General features: G+C 49.4%; 1 protein-coding gene across 1 annotated transcript in view; it reads left to right on the forward strand.

Moving 5' to 3' along the window:
* SPATS2 (spermatogenesis associated, serine-rich 2) overlaps positions 1-16,028 on the forward strand; it is a gene marked incomplete at its 3' end in the record, with an annotated part of 20,467 nt that overhangs the window by 1,545 nt on the left and 2,894 nt on the right. The window contains exons 2-7 of the mRNA XM_010290624.1: positions 6,309-6,388; positions 6,668-6,776; positions 7,704-7,753; positions 8,899-9,157; positions 9,403-9,615; positions 10,756-10,891. Of these exons, the coding sequence (XP_010288926.1) occupies positions 6,309-6,388; positions 6,668-6,776; positions 7,704-7,753; positions 8,899-9,157; positions 9,403-9,615; positions 10,756-10,891 (847 nt within the window). The remainder of the gene's footprint in view (positions 1-6,308; positions 6,389-6,667; positions 6,777-7,703; positions 7,754-8,898; positions 9,158-9,402; positions 9,616-10,755; positions 10,892-16,028) is intronic.

Genomic DNA, 16,028 nt, shown 5'->3' on the forward strand with positions numbered 1-16,028 from the left:
CTCCGCCACCAGGGATATAAAATACGCCCTGCTTTGTTAAGCAGGCTCATCTCCCGACCGCGTTGCAGTGGCAATGTGGACATAAGGGAAGGTGAGAGTTAAAGCCGCAGACTCTTCTAGCTGTGCCCTGTCCTGTTTGGGCTGTGATTGAATTTTCAATTACTACTTTTCTGCTGCTCTAGAATGTTAATGTAGTCAACAAATATTTTCCAGTCCTCTGTAAAGCAGTGTACCTTGGCCAGGTAAGGAATGTCTCTTCAGTTTCTCTTTCTTTCTGAAAGCAAAACAAAACCCCTTTGCAGGCTAACAAAGGGCTGGTGAGAAGCGCTGAGAGATAGGGAACGAGACGAGCCTTTTTCTAATAATGCAGAGGTTTTGAAACCGAATCGGAAGCCCACCTGTTTCTTCTTAGAAGTGCCACAGAACAGAGTGAACACCTGAGCTACTCAGAAGGGTATTTTTAAGTCTTGTGAAAATGTATATGCAAAGTTTGGGCACAGAATCGTGTTCCACTGAATGTTACTGGCTGTAGTATTTGAAAGATCTTTAGTCAAAAGATCTGTGCTGAGGAGAAAACAGTTCCATCTGTAAACCAGTCATGTCATTATCCCCATTCAAAATCCGAGTGCGTGCATCCCCACGTAGGTCCACGTCTGGGTTATACTGGATGGCTCATTTCAGCTTTAGCATATTCTGTAAGGGATACTTTAGAAATTCGAAGGGAAGGTAGTCTCAGCGATGCCAGATCTCTAAATAAATACTTCCCCAGAGTCTAGTGGGCTTCTTCGTTTGCTGCTGTCTAAAGTGATCTTGGATTCCTAGCGCTTCTGGTTTTCCCCCAACACGAAGCCTGTGCACTCCCTCTCATCCCCCCTTCTGACTCGATTAATTGATTTGAGTGAAAGCAGCCACCAGGCTCAGGAATGACTGGTGACCCCAGGATACAAAGCAATCACATAAATCTTGTTTGCAGCGGACATCAGCCACGGTTTTAGGCACCCCAGGTTCCTGAATAAAACGGCGCTCCGGCTCCTACTCATCTGGATACATCAAGGATCCATTTCAATTGATGGAAAACTGTCCTGTGTGAATTGGGTAAAGGCGAAAGGTCTTTGGTATCAGTCGCTGGGAAGGGAGGGTTTCAGCTGGGGCGGTGTTAAGCAGCGGGGGGCCAGCCCGCACGCCAGAGCCTTTACAAAACCCCCAAATGTGAGAAAAATTTCATTTTAAGCTCATACTTTGTTTAACAGCGCATCAATCAAGCAGAAGATACGGTTCTGCAGAACCCAGGCTTTGCCGATTGGGGTGGTTGCAAGCTATTTGCTCAGTCTGTGCCTGGGTAACTTCTGGTAGAACCGGCAAACCGGGAGATTGCGGAGTTACTCTGTAAGGCAGAGCTTGCTGGGAGTTTTGTCGAAAAATGCACAAAGGCGAATATTGAACGTGTGTTCTGTAAGCTGATAAATCAGATCCTGACTTGCGAGTGAGCTTGGGTGCGGTACGAGGATGCAGGTGATGTCAGGAATTCACGGGAGCTTCAGCTGCATCACTCTGCTGAGCGCGACGCTCTGGAAACGTGCAGCTTTAATTTAATTTTTAATTTTTTTATGTGTCGATGGAAATTAGATGGGAGGGGGAAGACGGTGTCCTGCAGTCTGAATTACCTTAATGGCTCTCTGTTTGGCTTTGCTGCCTTAGCTCTGCTGGAAGCTGACTGCCTTGCTTCGCTGCGTGCGTGTCCAAAGCGGAAGGCGGAGCGCAGGTTAGAGCTGCGGCTGTGACGGTGGCCGGGAAATGGCAGCGTGCCTGCCGCGGCTACGGCGGGTCGGTGACGCCGCGGGGCCGATTAGACCTGGGCTCCAAGTGCCTCCCCTGCCCCTGGGAGGCAGGATGGGTGCTTGGGAGAGCCGTGTCCGTACGAGTCCCTGCCTTTCTGGCAAAAACACCTGCTTTTTGTGTCGGGCAGAAACACCCAGTTTCAGCAGCATAACTTTGGGCATATTTTAGTTGATTTGCAAGAAGTAAATTTTTATTCCATATTTAATTTTGGTTCTGCCCCCCCCCCCCCCCAATCCGTTAAGACCCTTAGATGACTATGACCTTATATTGGGAAGGCAGCCTGCATTAACACGAGGGCTAACTCTTCCGCTGCCATCCAGCAGCCGTCCAGCCAACAGGTATCTGGAGGGTTTAATTTGCTCACCTCAATGGATGCTTCAAATTGTGAGTCCATCTCTTGCCTGCGTAGCCTTACTCTGCCTGAAACAGGGCAAGTTTTTTACTAATTACACCCTGGTGAACCGATCGCTTTCCTATACCGAGTTTGGACCGAGAACGCCGTGTTGCATGCTTAGCCCCTTGAAATCTCTTTGAGAAAATAAGCAAGAAAGCGGCATTTCTTGTCGAGACAAGACTCTGGAGTGCAGCTGCCGCCTCCGCGGGCTGGCTGTGCGCTGCAGGAATATCACAGGGCTGTCCTTGGGGCATTAAAATAGTTTCCACGACAGCTGATTGAGGTACCAGCCCCGACTCTGAATGCACCCAGGCAGCGAGCAGGGACAGAAATGGAGCAAGTAGAGCTCAGTAACCCAACAGGCCCGCTCAGATGTCTTCATGTATTTTGGGGAAGGGAGGCCTTGGGGTGGTGTGCGGCAGTGATGTTCTTCCCCGTGGTTCACGGAGAAAGTTAGTGTTTCCATGTTCTTTCTGATACCAATGAAACGTTGTCTTGACAGCAGCAAACCCAGGAATATTGATTCTAACCCCAGTTTAGTCCTTGCTTCCCTCTCATTCGTGAGGAGAGAGCTTAGCACTGGTACCTCTGTTGCCTGTTAGCGAGAACTGTCCTTACCAGGGAAAAATAGCAGCATGTGTTGGTGTGATTTGTAAGGAAAAGCACAGCACGTGAGGGATGTGAAATGCAGCCTGTGGTGGTCTGTTTGCTTCAAGTGCAATGCCTGAAACCACAGAAAGCTCCCACGGATGTAATCTCTTACGTAGTGCTTTTTTTTTGGGGGGGAAATCCTGATTTATTTTGTTTTTTTTTTCTGATATTTGTGGGCACTTTGGTGTGACGGTGTGACTGCAAGCGCAGACTGGTAGAATAATGATATTCTGGCTTCTTTACTCTGTCCTGGGAAGATGCATTAATTCCTGTCCAGTCACCTCTGCAGTCCTGGGCACGGACGTCGTCTCATTCTCACAATGCGGGGACTGCTGAAGATGCTTGTAATTAAAGCAAATCAGAGATGATCCGAGCGAGCAGCGAGGTGCCATTTCTTTAAGAGCTTTTTATTTCACATTAGCCGAGGTCTCCCGCGCTATCCCTGGGAGAGCCGTCGCGGTTACCGTTGACCTGAAAAGCCACAGAGTCTATAAATGTTTCACGGTTTGACTGAATCTTGATTGCATAGCACTTCAAGTGTATATGCTGTCCAGCTCCCCAAAGCCTGCGAGCGTCCTGGCTGGGGCCGGAGGGTGAACCTGACCTTTGGAGTGGGCTTTTTTCTTTTTTCCCCCCAGTTTTGTACGCTATTTTACTGTGCAAACTTCCCGTGAGCTGGCACGTGGGTGTGGTGGGGATAAAGTGCTGGATGGGTTCGGAGGAGCTAAATGCATAGATGTAATCTCGCTGTACGCTTTCGTAAAGTGTGCTCTGTGACGCTGGTTGGGACAAAGTCTGCGTAGCCGTCAGGGTGGTGCTTTTATTTCTTTTCTCTGCTGCTTTATGAAACGACTGCCTGCCGTGGCTCAAAAGTGAGCCAGGACTCGGCTTGGCTTGACTTGGGGGCTTGGGGGTGAAAAAGCGGCCCCTGTTTTGACTTCCTCGAGGTGTCAGGTGTGAAGTTGTTTTATTTTGTGTGTCCCAGGAAGCAGAGCAGGCGTTTGTTACATCTGTAGCTTTAATTCTTGCACGTGTTTTGTACAGAAAGGTCTAATTAGCGGAGGTGCGAGAGAGAGGAGCTCATTGATATTTGGTAGGGTGGGTTCTTCCTGGCATCGTTAGTGTTTCTATTTAAGAGATCCTGTGTTATTAGTCCAATAAATAGCACTGAAACACAAAGGTAAATGATTTGGGATGAATGATTTCTTACCACCTCATTTTTCTGGAGGATGCAGTTATGAACAGAGAAGCAATTAAGGCCGTTGGCGTTGTCTCTGGGGTTTATCGCATCAAATCAACAGGGTAGCGCTGCATGGTGTGTGTTTTAATGCAAGAGAGATCCGTCTGAGTGTCCGACTGACTCGTCATGTCAGGCATGACATGCACAGTCTGAGCCCTGGCTTTGGGAAGGAGCTTTCCTTTCCCAAAGGCTGTTAATTCCAAAATCCTGAAGTCACTGGTGGCTGCCAGACTTCTGTCCACGTGGGCATGAGCATTTTAAATTCTGTCCCTTCTTGCAAATACCCACTGTCACAAGAGACCTGAGTGCTAGCAGCCCTTTTAATGATGCTTGGGAGTTCTCAAGGGCAATATCAAATGTATACAGTGTAGTCTCCGTTGCATAATTTTTGCATGATGAACATTTTAACACCAGGAGGACTTGGGCTGTAGCGAAGCGACTGGAAGCCGGAGAAGCGGCTCGGAGCGAGGTGCCGACAAGCTCAGTCCCTTGTAAGACCAAGTGCAAATGGAGATGTGGGAAGGGGATGGGATTGAGTAGCTGAAAATGTGCTGCATGGGGGGAGCTGAACTTCATCTTTCCTGGCACCTGGGTCCTTGGTGGCTGCTTTGCAATGAAGATTTTGAAAAAAGATTGCTAATTCTCCCTCGGTGATAGGAGCCTGAAAGCCATTTACAAGATTAAGGACTAGAAAGTTGGTAACTCTAACTTCCGTGAGCTTGGGAAACTTGAGAAAATCTTGCTCATGGGGCTGAAACGGGTAAGGATGGCGCGAGGAAGAATTTAACCGTTCATCTGTAGCCTTAGTAAGAGGCTGACCTTTCCATCATGTTCACAATTCTGTCACTGTATTTGGAGGCATCTCAGTTTAAATGCTACATCAATGTCTGGGAACCGCGGAAGTCAATGGTGTGTCTCGGAATCGCGTACGAGTTATTTAGAGGAGGTGAGGGAAAGAACATGAATCAGCAGCTTGGAATATCAGCTGAGCTAAAGCAGGAAGGGCAGCGACTGAGCGAGCGTCCCCGCAGAGCAGCCCGGCCTGCTGGAAGGGTCCCTTCCCCCGGGCGGTCCCCAAAGCCCCCTGAGAAGCTGTGCAGAAGAACCGGTGGTCTTGTGCTTCCCTGGCTCCGCGCAGGGCTCGAGGCGTCGAAGCACGCGCAGGCACGTGCCCTCGTAGGAAATCTGCCCGCGGTTGCGAGCTCCCTGGAAAGGGGGTGGTGGTGCAGATTAGGGGTGCTCAGAGCCGCGGGGGGCCTGCAGTCGGCCCCTGCCCCGGGACACGCGCTCTTCCCGAGACCCAATGTGGCTAAAATACCGCTTTCAAGTACGTGCTGTCGTAGTAGAACGCATCTGCGAACAGCTATATCCCTTTTCTTTAGCAAACCTGAAATTTAGCCCGCTCAGACCTTTGGCAGGAAAATTGAGCGCGGATTTGTGATACCAGGCACTCGTAAGGATCTCTCGGTGAAATGATGGGGCCTGCAGATTTATGTGACCTTTGCTCGCTGGCAGGGAGCAAACCTGTTGGTGATGGCTGTCTCAATTATGGGTCTCTTTTGGAACATATAAGCATTACCTTGGAGATCATAGCTGGCAGGGAACACAAGCTGCTGGATCTTCAAACCCATTTATCAGTCTGCTTGCCATTTGTATCTCCAGGTGGAGGAAATTGTTAACCACACTGCTCGAAGGCTCCAGCGCTTTTGTTAACGCTTTCTTGCTGGGCTCAGTAAACGGTGAATATGGAAATGGCGGAGCGGTACTGGTCTGGTCTGCTTCAGCAGTTCACTCTTTCACACCAGCCCTGTTGGGGCTTGTGTTTTTTGGCTTGCGGTTTTGATCTGTGGTTGGTTGGTCTAAACTGACTCAGAGGTGAGGATTGAATCGGCTTCTTGAGTTCGGTGGGGGGCATTGGCAAACCAGATTCAACTGGGGTTACCTGGCTAAACAGAATCGGGTCCTTAAACAAGGCTGGGGTAGCATCCGTTTTACTCTCAGCAGCTAATAATCCTCTGCTAACCATATGGCAGAATTAGCCAGTGAACGCCGTACGTTTGCAGGATTTCAATTTTCTCCTTGGCAAAGTAACAGCTCGGAGCCGACCTCTTGCTTCATTTCTTTCTAAACGTCTCTCGATGCCTGTTGTTCAGAAGAGAGCTTCCCTCTCCTTTGTCTTCACAGATCCGTCTGGGTTTATTTTTGATGTGCAGTCCAATACTGTGATGGCCCAAGGAGGAACCTTTGAAAACATGAAGGAGAAGGTAAATGTGTCTTCTGAGACTTTAACTCACCGTGTGCCGTGGAAGAGCTCGTGAACGCTGTATCTTCATCTCCTCTCTGAGGTGGAATATGTTTCTGTCTGGGAGCTAACTGCAGCTCTGTCAGAAGCAAAATTTTATTCAGGCTAAATTGTCCTGGCACATTAAAGTTTTATAAGGAAGTCATCGGTTACGGTTTTTAGACTGCTCGTAGAAGGGTTGCTGTAGGCCCCGTTTGGGATAAAGCAAATGGTTTACATGTCACCGTTTTCCTCCCTCTAGATCAGCGCGGTGCGTGCAATAGTCCCCAACAGGAGCAACAACGAGATTGTCCTTGTGCTGCAGCATTTTGACAACTGTGTGGACAGAACAGTGCAAGCCTTTATGGAAGGTAACTGCGGCTGGCTTCTTGGCGGGGTTTGTGGCTTCGTAACTCGTTCGTGCCGTGTTTATGGACCTACTTCAGAAGCAGCAATAGCCTTTGTGCAGAAAGGGCTGCGTGCAGCAAGTACACCAGGTAGCAGAAGCTCGTGTAGCTTCTCGGCACATCCGAGTACAGGCTCTATGCACAGAGATAACTAACGGATGATTCTCTTCCCGAGTTTTAGTTGCTGTTTGTTCAACGAGGGGTCAAGGCAGAGATAAGCATTTGATAGCTCTTTAGATAAAGGAGGTTTGGTACTCAATTACAGAAACGCTTGCTCATGTGTACAAAATGGGAATGTCTTCAGCTTCGATAGTTGCTGTTTGTACTTTGAAACCTGGCTCACAAATCTTCTCTTGGGTCTGGCTGGCTGCTGCATTAGATGGATTTTCTGACCTTGGAAAAACAGGCTGTTGCTGGTGACAGTGCCTGTCGCTTCGCAGCTCTTATTTCCGTGCTGGCCAGCGCTGACAGCTGCGCCTTGCCTCTGGCCTACAGAAGGTATGACAGCTATTCCTCCGGCTGTGGGCATCCTGACACTGTCAGCCTCTCTGGGGAGAGAAGGCCAGCAGATATCTGACCCGAACGCAACCTTTGAGTTCAGAACATGCTCCAGCAGGGTTCCAAGTACCTAAACCTTTAGTATGACAGAGCCAAAGAGAAGATTTTTTTTTTATTTTTTTTCATCCTTCTTTTTCCTGGAAAGAGCTGGCACTGTGTTGTAAGGGAGTAGTCCTGTTCCCAAAGCAAAAATGAAACTAATCCTTTTATCAACTGAGAGAATTGAAACTTAGCTGCAGGAAGCTGGCTCCAGGTATGGAGGCACTTCCACATGACCGGGAGAGAATTGGCGTGGATGCCTTGTCCACTGCTCATCGCTGCATTTCGTTTCAGGCAATGCCAGTGAAGTACTGAAAGAATGGACTGTAACAGGCAAAAAAAAGGTAACACTTCCAAAATATACTTTGCTAAGGCATTTGCCTTTTCATTTTGAAGATTTAGACTACGGAGAAGAGTAGGCATTCCTCGTGATTTAGATGGGAAAATAAAAAACCAAAGAGCAAACGTGTATATTGATGTTAGCAGAACTGATGCACTGAGATAATCACTAGGTTATCGGGTGCCTTGCTGATCAGGGCAATGATTTACAGGGTGACTTCAGTGCAAGTTGCAAACACCATCTTCTTGCCTCCTTTGCATTTAATTTAGTTGTCAGACACATTGTGTAGAATGTAGCATCTGAAAAAAGGGTTCTAGACTTTCTGTCCCTGCAGTTGCTTTTATTCTGCTGACCCTCTGCAGGACCCCAAATCCGCACACACAGCCCCACACTGAAGTAAATCTTCACCGGGTCCATTTATTTCAACAGAGCTCTGTAATTCACTGTTCAGATAGTCATGCTGTTCCATTTTTCATCGGTAACCTTTGGAGCTGAACAGCTGCGTATAATGCTGAGCTCTGTGGAAATATATTTCTTTGTCACGTAAGCTTTCTCGAGTGTTTTGCCTAGTTCTTTGCTCAGACCTCTGTGAAAGGGTTAAACAAAGATTTGCAAAGTTTCAGTACTTGATATTATAATATCTAAATCCACCAGGACAAGAATAAAATCATCATTATTCAAAAGGACTTCTTTGAATAAGTGAAAAGCACCAGCACGAAATGGAGGGGAAAAAACGTGACTGAATAGCCCTGTGTTGGGAAATGAGGGAGGCTTCGTCAGAGCAAGGTCTAGCAGAGCACCCTGGAAGCTGCACCTTGCCAGTGAGCACCCCCAGAAGCGACCCAGCTGGTGCCGTGGGGTACAGCCCCAAACCTCTCCACTGGTTCCCATCAGTTATGCAGCCTTTAGCTGGTAACCAGCGCATTGCTCTTGTTGGCACACCATCGGAGAGGATAATGTATTTGCGCCTCATTAATGCCACTATATCTGTCCTCATTGTTGAATAAATCCCTCCTACTGTTAATAGGATCAACAGCCAGGCTGGCTGAAAAAGCATTTAATTCAGCTACTTTCAGCCAGTAAGCATAAGCTTAATTTTCCCTTCAGGAATTAAGCTTAACATTTCCCCCCCCCCCCCCCTTTTCTTAGAACAAGAAGAAGAAAACCAAACCGAAACCACAAGCTGAATCGAGCCCTGGCCTCCCAGACCCTGGTAAATTGGCATCCACTGAAGAGGAGCAGTCGGCAAACTCGGAGAAGGGTGGAATTAACGGTTTCCATGTCAACGGCTGTGCCCACGACACGGAGTCTGTGGACTCGCTCAGCGAAGGTTTGGATGCACTTTCAATTGATGCCAGAGAGCTGGAGGATTGCGAGTCTGCTGCGCCAGACATGCCTGATAGAACAGGTTAGTCTCTCTCAAGTAGCGCAGGAGATGGGCGCCAAGTGTTCAAAAAGCAGAGGAGCTGCCTCCCGCTTTTTGTGTTCCTCCTTTGGTTTGGGTCAGCTTTGAGTACTGGTTTGTCTGGATGGCTCTTCAGGAAAGAGCAGCTCACCTTGATTTCTGATTTTTTTGCTTGTTGTGGTAAAGAGGCGGTCAGTGTTCTGCTGTCCCCTTCGCGTTCCCCTTTAAACGAGTGTGCTTTTCTACAGCAGTGCCTGAACTAGAGAATGGAATAGCAGACTTTGACACAAAATCGCTCACCATGCATCCTTCCCAGAGCCCTTCATCTCTTAGACAGCGGCCTGAGCAGAGGAGCGCTAGCAGGTCTCTGTCCAGATCAGCAGCGAGCAATTCGACTCCTGCGTCCCTGTCTGTAACGCGGCTGGAAGATGTTCCAGTTTCACCTGCAAACAAGAAGCTAGGTAAGGCCCTGAGGGTCTGCGTGCTCCCCGATGTCAGAGCAGGTTGCTGCTGGCCGCGTTCTCGCCGCCTCTTCTGCGGTGTCACTGACGGACACGGTGGTGAGGCGTACTGGACTTTGATTTTAATGCGAGCTAACATGCTTCTTATTATCTGGCCAGTAACTTGCACTCTACTCCTCCTCTTCCCTATGCACAGCAGTAATCCTGACAGCAGTTTAGATGTAGTGCCTGGAGCGGCAAACCCATATGTGTGAGAGAAGCAGGGGAGGAAGCAGCCAGTCTCGCTGCATACGTTTAGCCCATTCTTCTGTGTGCTCCGTCACAGAGCCTTTAGGTTGTTTCTCATCTTTTGTGAGAATTTGTCGAAAGGCCAGAAGTTCGGACCAGCCCTGTTACAAGAAGTGACAGCCTCCTTCTACTGGATATTTTTGTTCTCTTTCGTGTGCTGTCTCCACAGCTGAGTTCTTACGATAACAAATGGGGACAGGAGGGACCTCAGAGACCCCGGCTGCGATCGCGGTTATTATACTTAGCTTAGGGAGATGAGGTGGTGGTAGTTCACCTCCTTGCTGGATGTAACGAGCTGTTGTTAATGTAGCTTGGCAGGGGCCAACTGCGCTCCGGCAAGCTCCCGAGAGCGTGGGCAAGGTAATGTACCCTGCTGGCGAGCTGAGACACGGGGACTGGCCTTGGCGGCGCTGACCAATCCTTTCGGCTCCCGATTTGAGGAAATAGCCTTAATTTTAGTTTCCGAGATAATTCCCTTCCCCAGGCAAACAGTCATTTCATCTCATTTAGTGATATGGTGTGTTGGCCTTTGGACTAGACTGCATTTCACTTGTCTCCAGTCCCTAGCAGAAAAGCAACTCAGAGATGCATTTGACTTCTCTCATGTAATTGAAAGTGTGGAGGGACATCCCTGCCCATAGAATAAAATTCTCCAAGCCTTGGGAAAACTTTCCCCAATAAGAAAACCTCTCACACTGTCCCTGCTATAATAGGGAAGGGAAAGAAAAATTTAAAACCCAGCAGTGTATAGTTTTAAAATAAGAGGGAAAGCCATCTTTAGATGTATCACTGCTGGGAGGATTTAGCAGTGTGATTGACATGGCTGTTTGAGTTCACTCTGTCTCTTGGTAGGTTCTAATATTGAAAAATCAGTGAAGGATCTCCAGCGCTGCACTGTTTCACTGGCTCGGTACCGGGTTGTGGTGAAGGAGGAAATGGATGCTTCCATTAAGAAGATGAAGCAGGTCTTTGCTGAGCTGCAGAGTAGGTAAGTTAAATGTAGGGACAGATCCAGGTGTTTAAGGCTTAAGACCAATACATTTGGAATAAGACTTCAGCCTTCCAGTCAGGTTAATTACTTGCTTGTGTTTGCCCTGCTGCCCAAGCGCTGTTCCTTAGCGTCGGGGAGGCCAGCATGTCATAAAGAACAAACTGGAGCCTAAAGTCCTGTACTCTGCAGTTTTCAGAAGCCGCCTTTGTGGGCAGCTTTGCAAGGCCTGCGTTCGAGCTCTCGTCCCGCACGTGCGGTGGGATGTTAATAGACCGTTCAAGGCTTTGGTGTGTCCATCGGGGTCTTTGATGAACTGTGGCTCCACGTCTCTACCAGACAGTCGTCCTGACCATCAGAAAGGCGTTTTAGATGCAGATGCTAGGAGGAACTCGCCAGATAACATGCTGTCGGCTAGGTACTGCTATTGGCTGTGCTGGAAGGAGAACTGTTGGGAGCTCAGGGTGCGCTAGTGCGTGTCTTCCGGAGACAAACGTTCATATTTGAAATCTTCAAGTTGTGGTTGAATGTAACATGGAAGAGAGGGATCTTTTTGAAGGTACAAATACATATCAAAGATCGTGCTGTGCAGCACTGCTTTAAGCCAAGCTTTTAATACTGTGCATGATGTTCCCTACGAGTGTAACGGGGTCTTTTTTTAATGAACGTCCGTATTGGTTTGGACAAGTGCTTTAAGACGATATTCCGAAAGGCCTAACATCAGATACTCTTGCTGTCTTGGCTGACTGAACCTAATACTGAGAAATTGTTCTTCTTGGTTATACGAATATGCTTGCTTTTGGTAAAGAAATATTCATAAGAAACTGCACAGAGAGTTCTCCTTGCCTGAAGTGAGTAACATTTGACAAGTAACTAAATGCCGCTATCGCATTGAAGGATTAAAGTAGATATTTGGCAGACGTGCAAATCTGTGTCAAAAGCTGTCTGTGCCTGAAGACTCTATGTGGCCTCAAAGGCAAGGGTGTTTAGTGGTAGTGATGTGGAGAGCTGTATTCGGAAGCCTGTTAGCAAATTTAGTTGTTCGGTGTGGACTTCTTGTTGTGCTCGTACTCGTGTTGAACTTTGCCACCTGGAAGTGCTCTCCTGAAGTCAGTGGAATGCTGTCCTGTACTTAAAATTCAGCGTGTGCTAAAAATACTGACACAAATGTTTATGGATGACTTTTAAACTTACCTGAGGAGACTAGACCAAACTGGAGGGGTAGGGTTAAAGGTGTCCGTGTGCCCTGACCTGCGTTTTCGTGCTAAGCGTTGTGGTCTCCAAGCTGAAGCCGGACGTGGAGCCCCCAGCACCTCCCGTCTTTTGGAAAAGCTGGAGCGTAAGGGGATTTATCCTGTCGGTAGCTGGGAGGTTTGTAGCCCTAATTCAAGTTTGTTTTTATGAGTATTATTTCTTACTTTGTAAGTGGCTTTGTCTACTGAGTCAATGCGGATACTGATTCAATATTATCACTGTGTCCAGCGGGTTTTTGTGTGAAGTTTTTTTTGTCTGCCTCTATACAGTTACATCATCTGTAAAAAAACCTTTCCCTGGTGCGGAAAATGTCATTCTCTTGGCTAACGTGTCTGGTTCCGTGTAAGTAATTCCTCGCCCTTTGACGTATGTTATCATCTACAAAACACTTGCATCATGTTCGGAAAGGTTAAAGACTCAAGTCCAGTCCGGCAGCATTGCTCCGATACGCCGAGCCCGCTGCAGGTGAAGCAGGACGCGCGGTTCCGTGAGCGGGGCGGCGAGTGCCTGCCTGGAACGGGGCCACCGGGAACCTCCTTCGACAGATGCCAAGTGAAAGAGGTGCCCAGCAGGATGCCAGGTCTGCGCAGCTGATAAGTGGTGACTCTGCATCCGGGGCCGTTTGGCTCTGCAGAGAGAGATTCACTTTCCTTTTCCCGAAACTGATGCAGTTGCCAGTGAGCTGAGATGTAAATTGCACCTTCACATTTTTTTGATTTGGTTTGTTGTTTTTTTGTTTGTTTTTCCAACTCCCTTCATGACCCAGAGAATAATTAGTGTATTTTCAAATCCTACGGAAGAAGGCAGGATCTACTAGTTAAATCCTCTTGCTGAATTGCCCCTCCATCTGGCTTTCTACCAAAGGAAAACCTAGTTTCAAAGCAGGTTTGTTCAACTGAAACAGGATATTTAAGTAGCAAAGCTTGGACTGGTTTAACTTCTGCCTGTCAGGGCTGCCCTTCGGACATCCCTTTAACCAGTGAGTCTTCCTAGAGTTCTTGACCTTCATCTTCTCTCACTAGACAATGAGCTTATCTTAGACTTGTGGTCTGTAGGTAGGTGAGGGTGAAGGAGACGACTCTAATGCTGGGGTCCTGCCTATCTCAATCTCCGAAATTCAGCCTGTTCGAGTGGCAGATGTAGCAGCAGCTGCTTTGTCTTCCTGTTCTGAGAGGATTTGCTCCTCTGGGCTGGAGACGGTCGGGTAACCTGAACTAGGGAACCCTGGTAGTCCTTAATTTCCTGCATATTTTGGTATTTCAGGAGAAGCAGCACCTTTGTGAGTGGTGTGGGCGCTGAGGTGGGTGTGGGGCAGGGTTTGAGGTTTCTCGCTACCGAGATCGCCGCCTCGTGCTGCGGATCGCCCTTACTTCCTCGTGGCAGAGCTGCCAGGCGTGTTCCAGACATCTTCGATTGCAGTCAGTCTCTGAGATCGCTGTGTTTCAGCCCCAAGGAGGACTGACCCCCAAACCCTCAGTGTGTTTGTGCTGTTGTCTTTCACGAGCAGACATCTTGCAGGCCCTGCTGGACCGAGCTGGCTTGCAGCTGAGAGCATCTTTAATAACGGTGGGGGCACGACCGAGGATTCGGCATTATTTCATCTTCAGGAGTTACCGGTTTATCTCCTTCCCCATTTTTCTTCCTTGTGCACTTCTTGAATGTCCTTTTCTTAAAGCCTAGTCCTTCTGGCAGGGGCAGATGCGCTCTCCGTCCTGCATGGGATCTTGCCTCAGGAGAGAGCGATCGAGAAAGGAAGGCGTGTTTCCGAACGGATCCGGCAGAAGGAAGCGAGTTTGATGCGAAGCCGTGCAGGATGGAGGAGCGCTGGGGTCTGATCCGAGTCACTCATCGCACGAACCTCAGGCAAAGACACTTGACCTCTGGTCCTCAGCCAGTCCAACTGTAAAATTGGGTAAAGGACTCCAGCTGAGCTCTGCTGGGTAAATTACAGAGACGCAAGCTATGATCTGTGCCAAGGTGCGTGCGCGTGTGCCTGCAGCCTGGCGCAGAAAGCCCAAAATGGCCCATATAAAGTGGGTGTTGGCTCTGCAGGAGCTGGGCGTGTGCCTGTGTGTTCAGGGAGGAGGTGTTGGGGTAAGGTGTAGCGCAACCGGGTTCTGCGGCAGGAGAGCCACGAGGCTGTTCCTGCACTTGAATTAATTGTTAAGGCCGCAGTCGCAGCCGTATCTCTCCAAACTCCGGGGGATTCCTCCTGCCGCCGCCGCGGCTCCGGGCAGAAGGCAGCTGGGGTATCTCCCTTTACCCTGCCCCTCGGTGTTGCAGGGCCAGGTTGAACCACTCGGGATGGCTGGAAACAAGGTGAAGTCTTATTAGTGTAGCTTTTGACACGCGTTGTTGTAATTGTGCAGTTGGGCTGAGAGTGCCTGACCTGGATCAGGCCCCTGCTGTGCTACGAGCAGAAACAATTCCTGCCCTGAAAAGGCAGATGGACAGAGCGATAAATCAACAGAAGAAGCCAAATGTCAAAGCTGCTGCTCAGAGGGAATTGTTTAAATTGATCTTGCCTCAGCCCTCTCTGACATGCAGAGGAGCGGGAGCGGTGGTTTGAGTTTGCATTTCAGATGCTCTGTGGTTTCCCTTTCAGATGGCCCCTAAAATAAATAGCCTTCCCATCTTCAAGCAAACCTTTCTCGCTAAAAAAGCGTGTGGTGGGTGTTGAAGGGCTGACCCCACGCACTGCTGATACCTCTCCGAGTACCATTTAGTGTGTGTGCTGGAAGTATCGTGCAGCTGACACGGGAGAGGAAGACTCTGCTTTTATATTTAGAAAGCAGAAACTGAAATAAACCCTATTTATTAATAGGCTGGATGTCGAACGCGCTCCAGCCGCTGGCAGCAGCTGAGCAGGGGTGAGCTGCAGCGGTGCAGGGCTGAGGACGTTGGAGGCGTAGCTTAGAGGGAAGCACAAAAGAAGCATTTGCAGGGAGGATGTCTGCCAGGGTCTGGCTTCCTTACGGTGAAGAACAGAGCTGCGACCAGTGCCTGCCTCTGTCCAGAATGGGAGGACTGGTATTTCCTCTCCTGCTTCCATTGTAACCCGAGTTACTGGGTGTGCACATCTCTGGGGGCAAGAGCCCTTTTTGCACAGCCCGTGAGCAGCGGCGATGGGGAGCTCCCCGGATGCTCTGCCTTACTGGAGGGTGCTCGATCGCCTGGATTTGCTAAATTTGGCCAGCCGGTGGCTGTGCGGTTCTGCTTGCGTAAAGGCTGCCGCCGTGATGCCCGGGGGAATTGCAGTCTCATGGCAACAGACACACTTGAGGCGAGCTGGAGCCTCCTGGCGAGGGGAGATGCTTTGCTGTGACCCACTCAGGTGTTCCCTCCGTGGCCAAAAAATCCTCAGACCGTACGAGACTCCCGGATCGTGGACCTGCGTGGCTCTGGGTGACCCGCTGGCTGCGTGGTGGCGACTGGCAGGAGGTCGTGTCCTTGTACCTGCTGCACAGTGTGGAAGGGTGTGCACGCTCTCGCGTGGGTCCTGCAGCCCCGTGGGGATCAGCAGGGTACGCGCCTCCCGAGAAGCAGCGCAGAGCGCCAGAATTCAGGTTTCTGGATTAGTGGGACAATTTGGTTGGCTTAAATAAGCTACCGAGGGCGTAAGAGCGAAGCATTGCCATCGGATGCCTTCACAGTGTGGCACCCGAGAGGCTGCCTCGGAGGGGACGGCTGCCCAAATGCCCAGAGTCCTGCTGTTGTGGCTCCTCGTTCTGCCCCGCTGCTCATTAGTTCTGTGTTGTGAGTGCCTCGTTAAAACATTGCGCCCCAGTTCTCTTCCGCGATCAAGGCCAGCGGAGCGCGGCTTCCCCCGACACCGCAGCTGCCGCTCCCTCTCCCCTTGCCAAGGGGGCTCCGACTTTTATCA

The sequence above is a fragment of the Phaethon lepturus genome, unplaced genomic scaffold (genome assembly GCF_000687285.1).
Source record: "Phaethon lepturus isolate BGI_N335 unplaced genomic scaffold, ASM68728v1 scaffold47997, whole genome shotgun sequence".
Lineage (NCBI taxonomy): Eukaryota > Metazoa > Chordata > Aves > Phaethontiformes > Phaethontidae > Phaethon > Phaethon lepturus.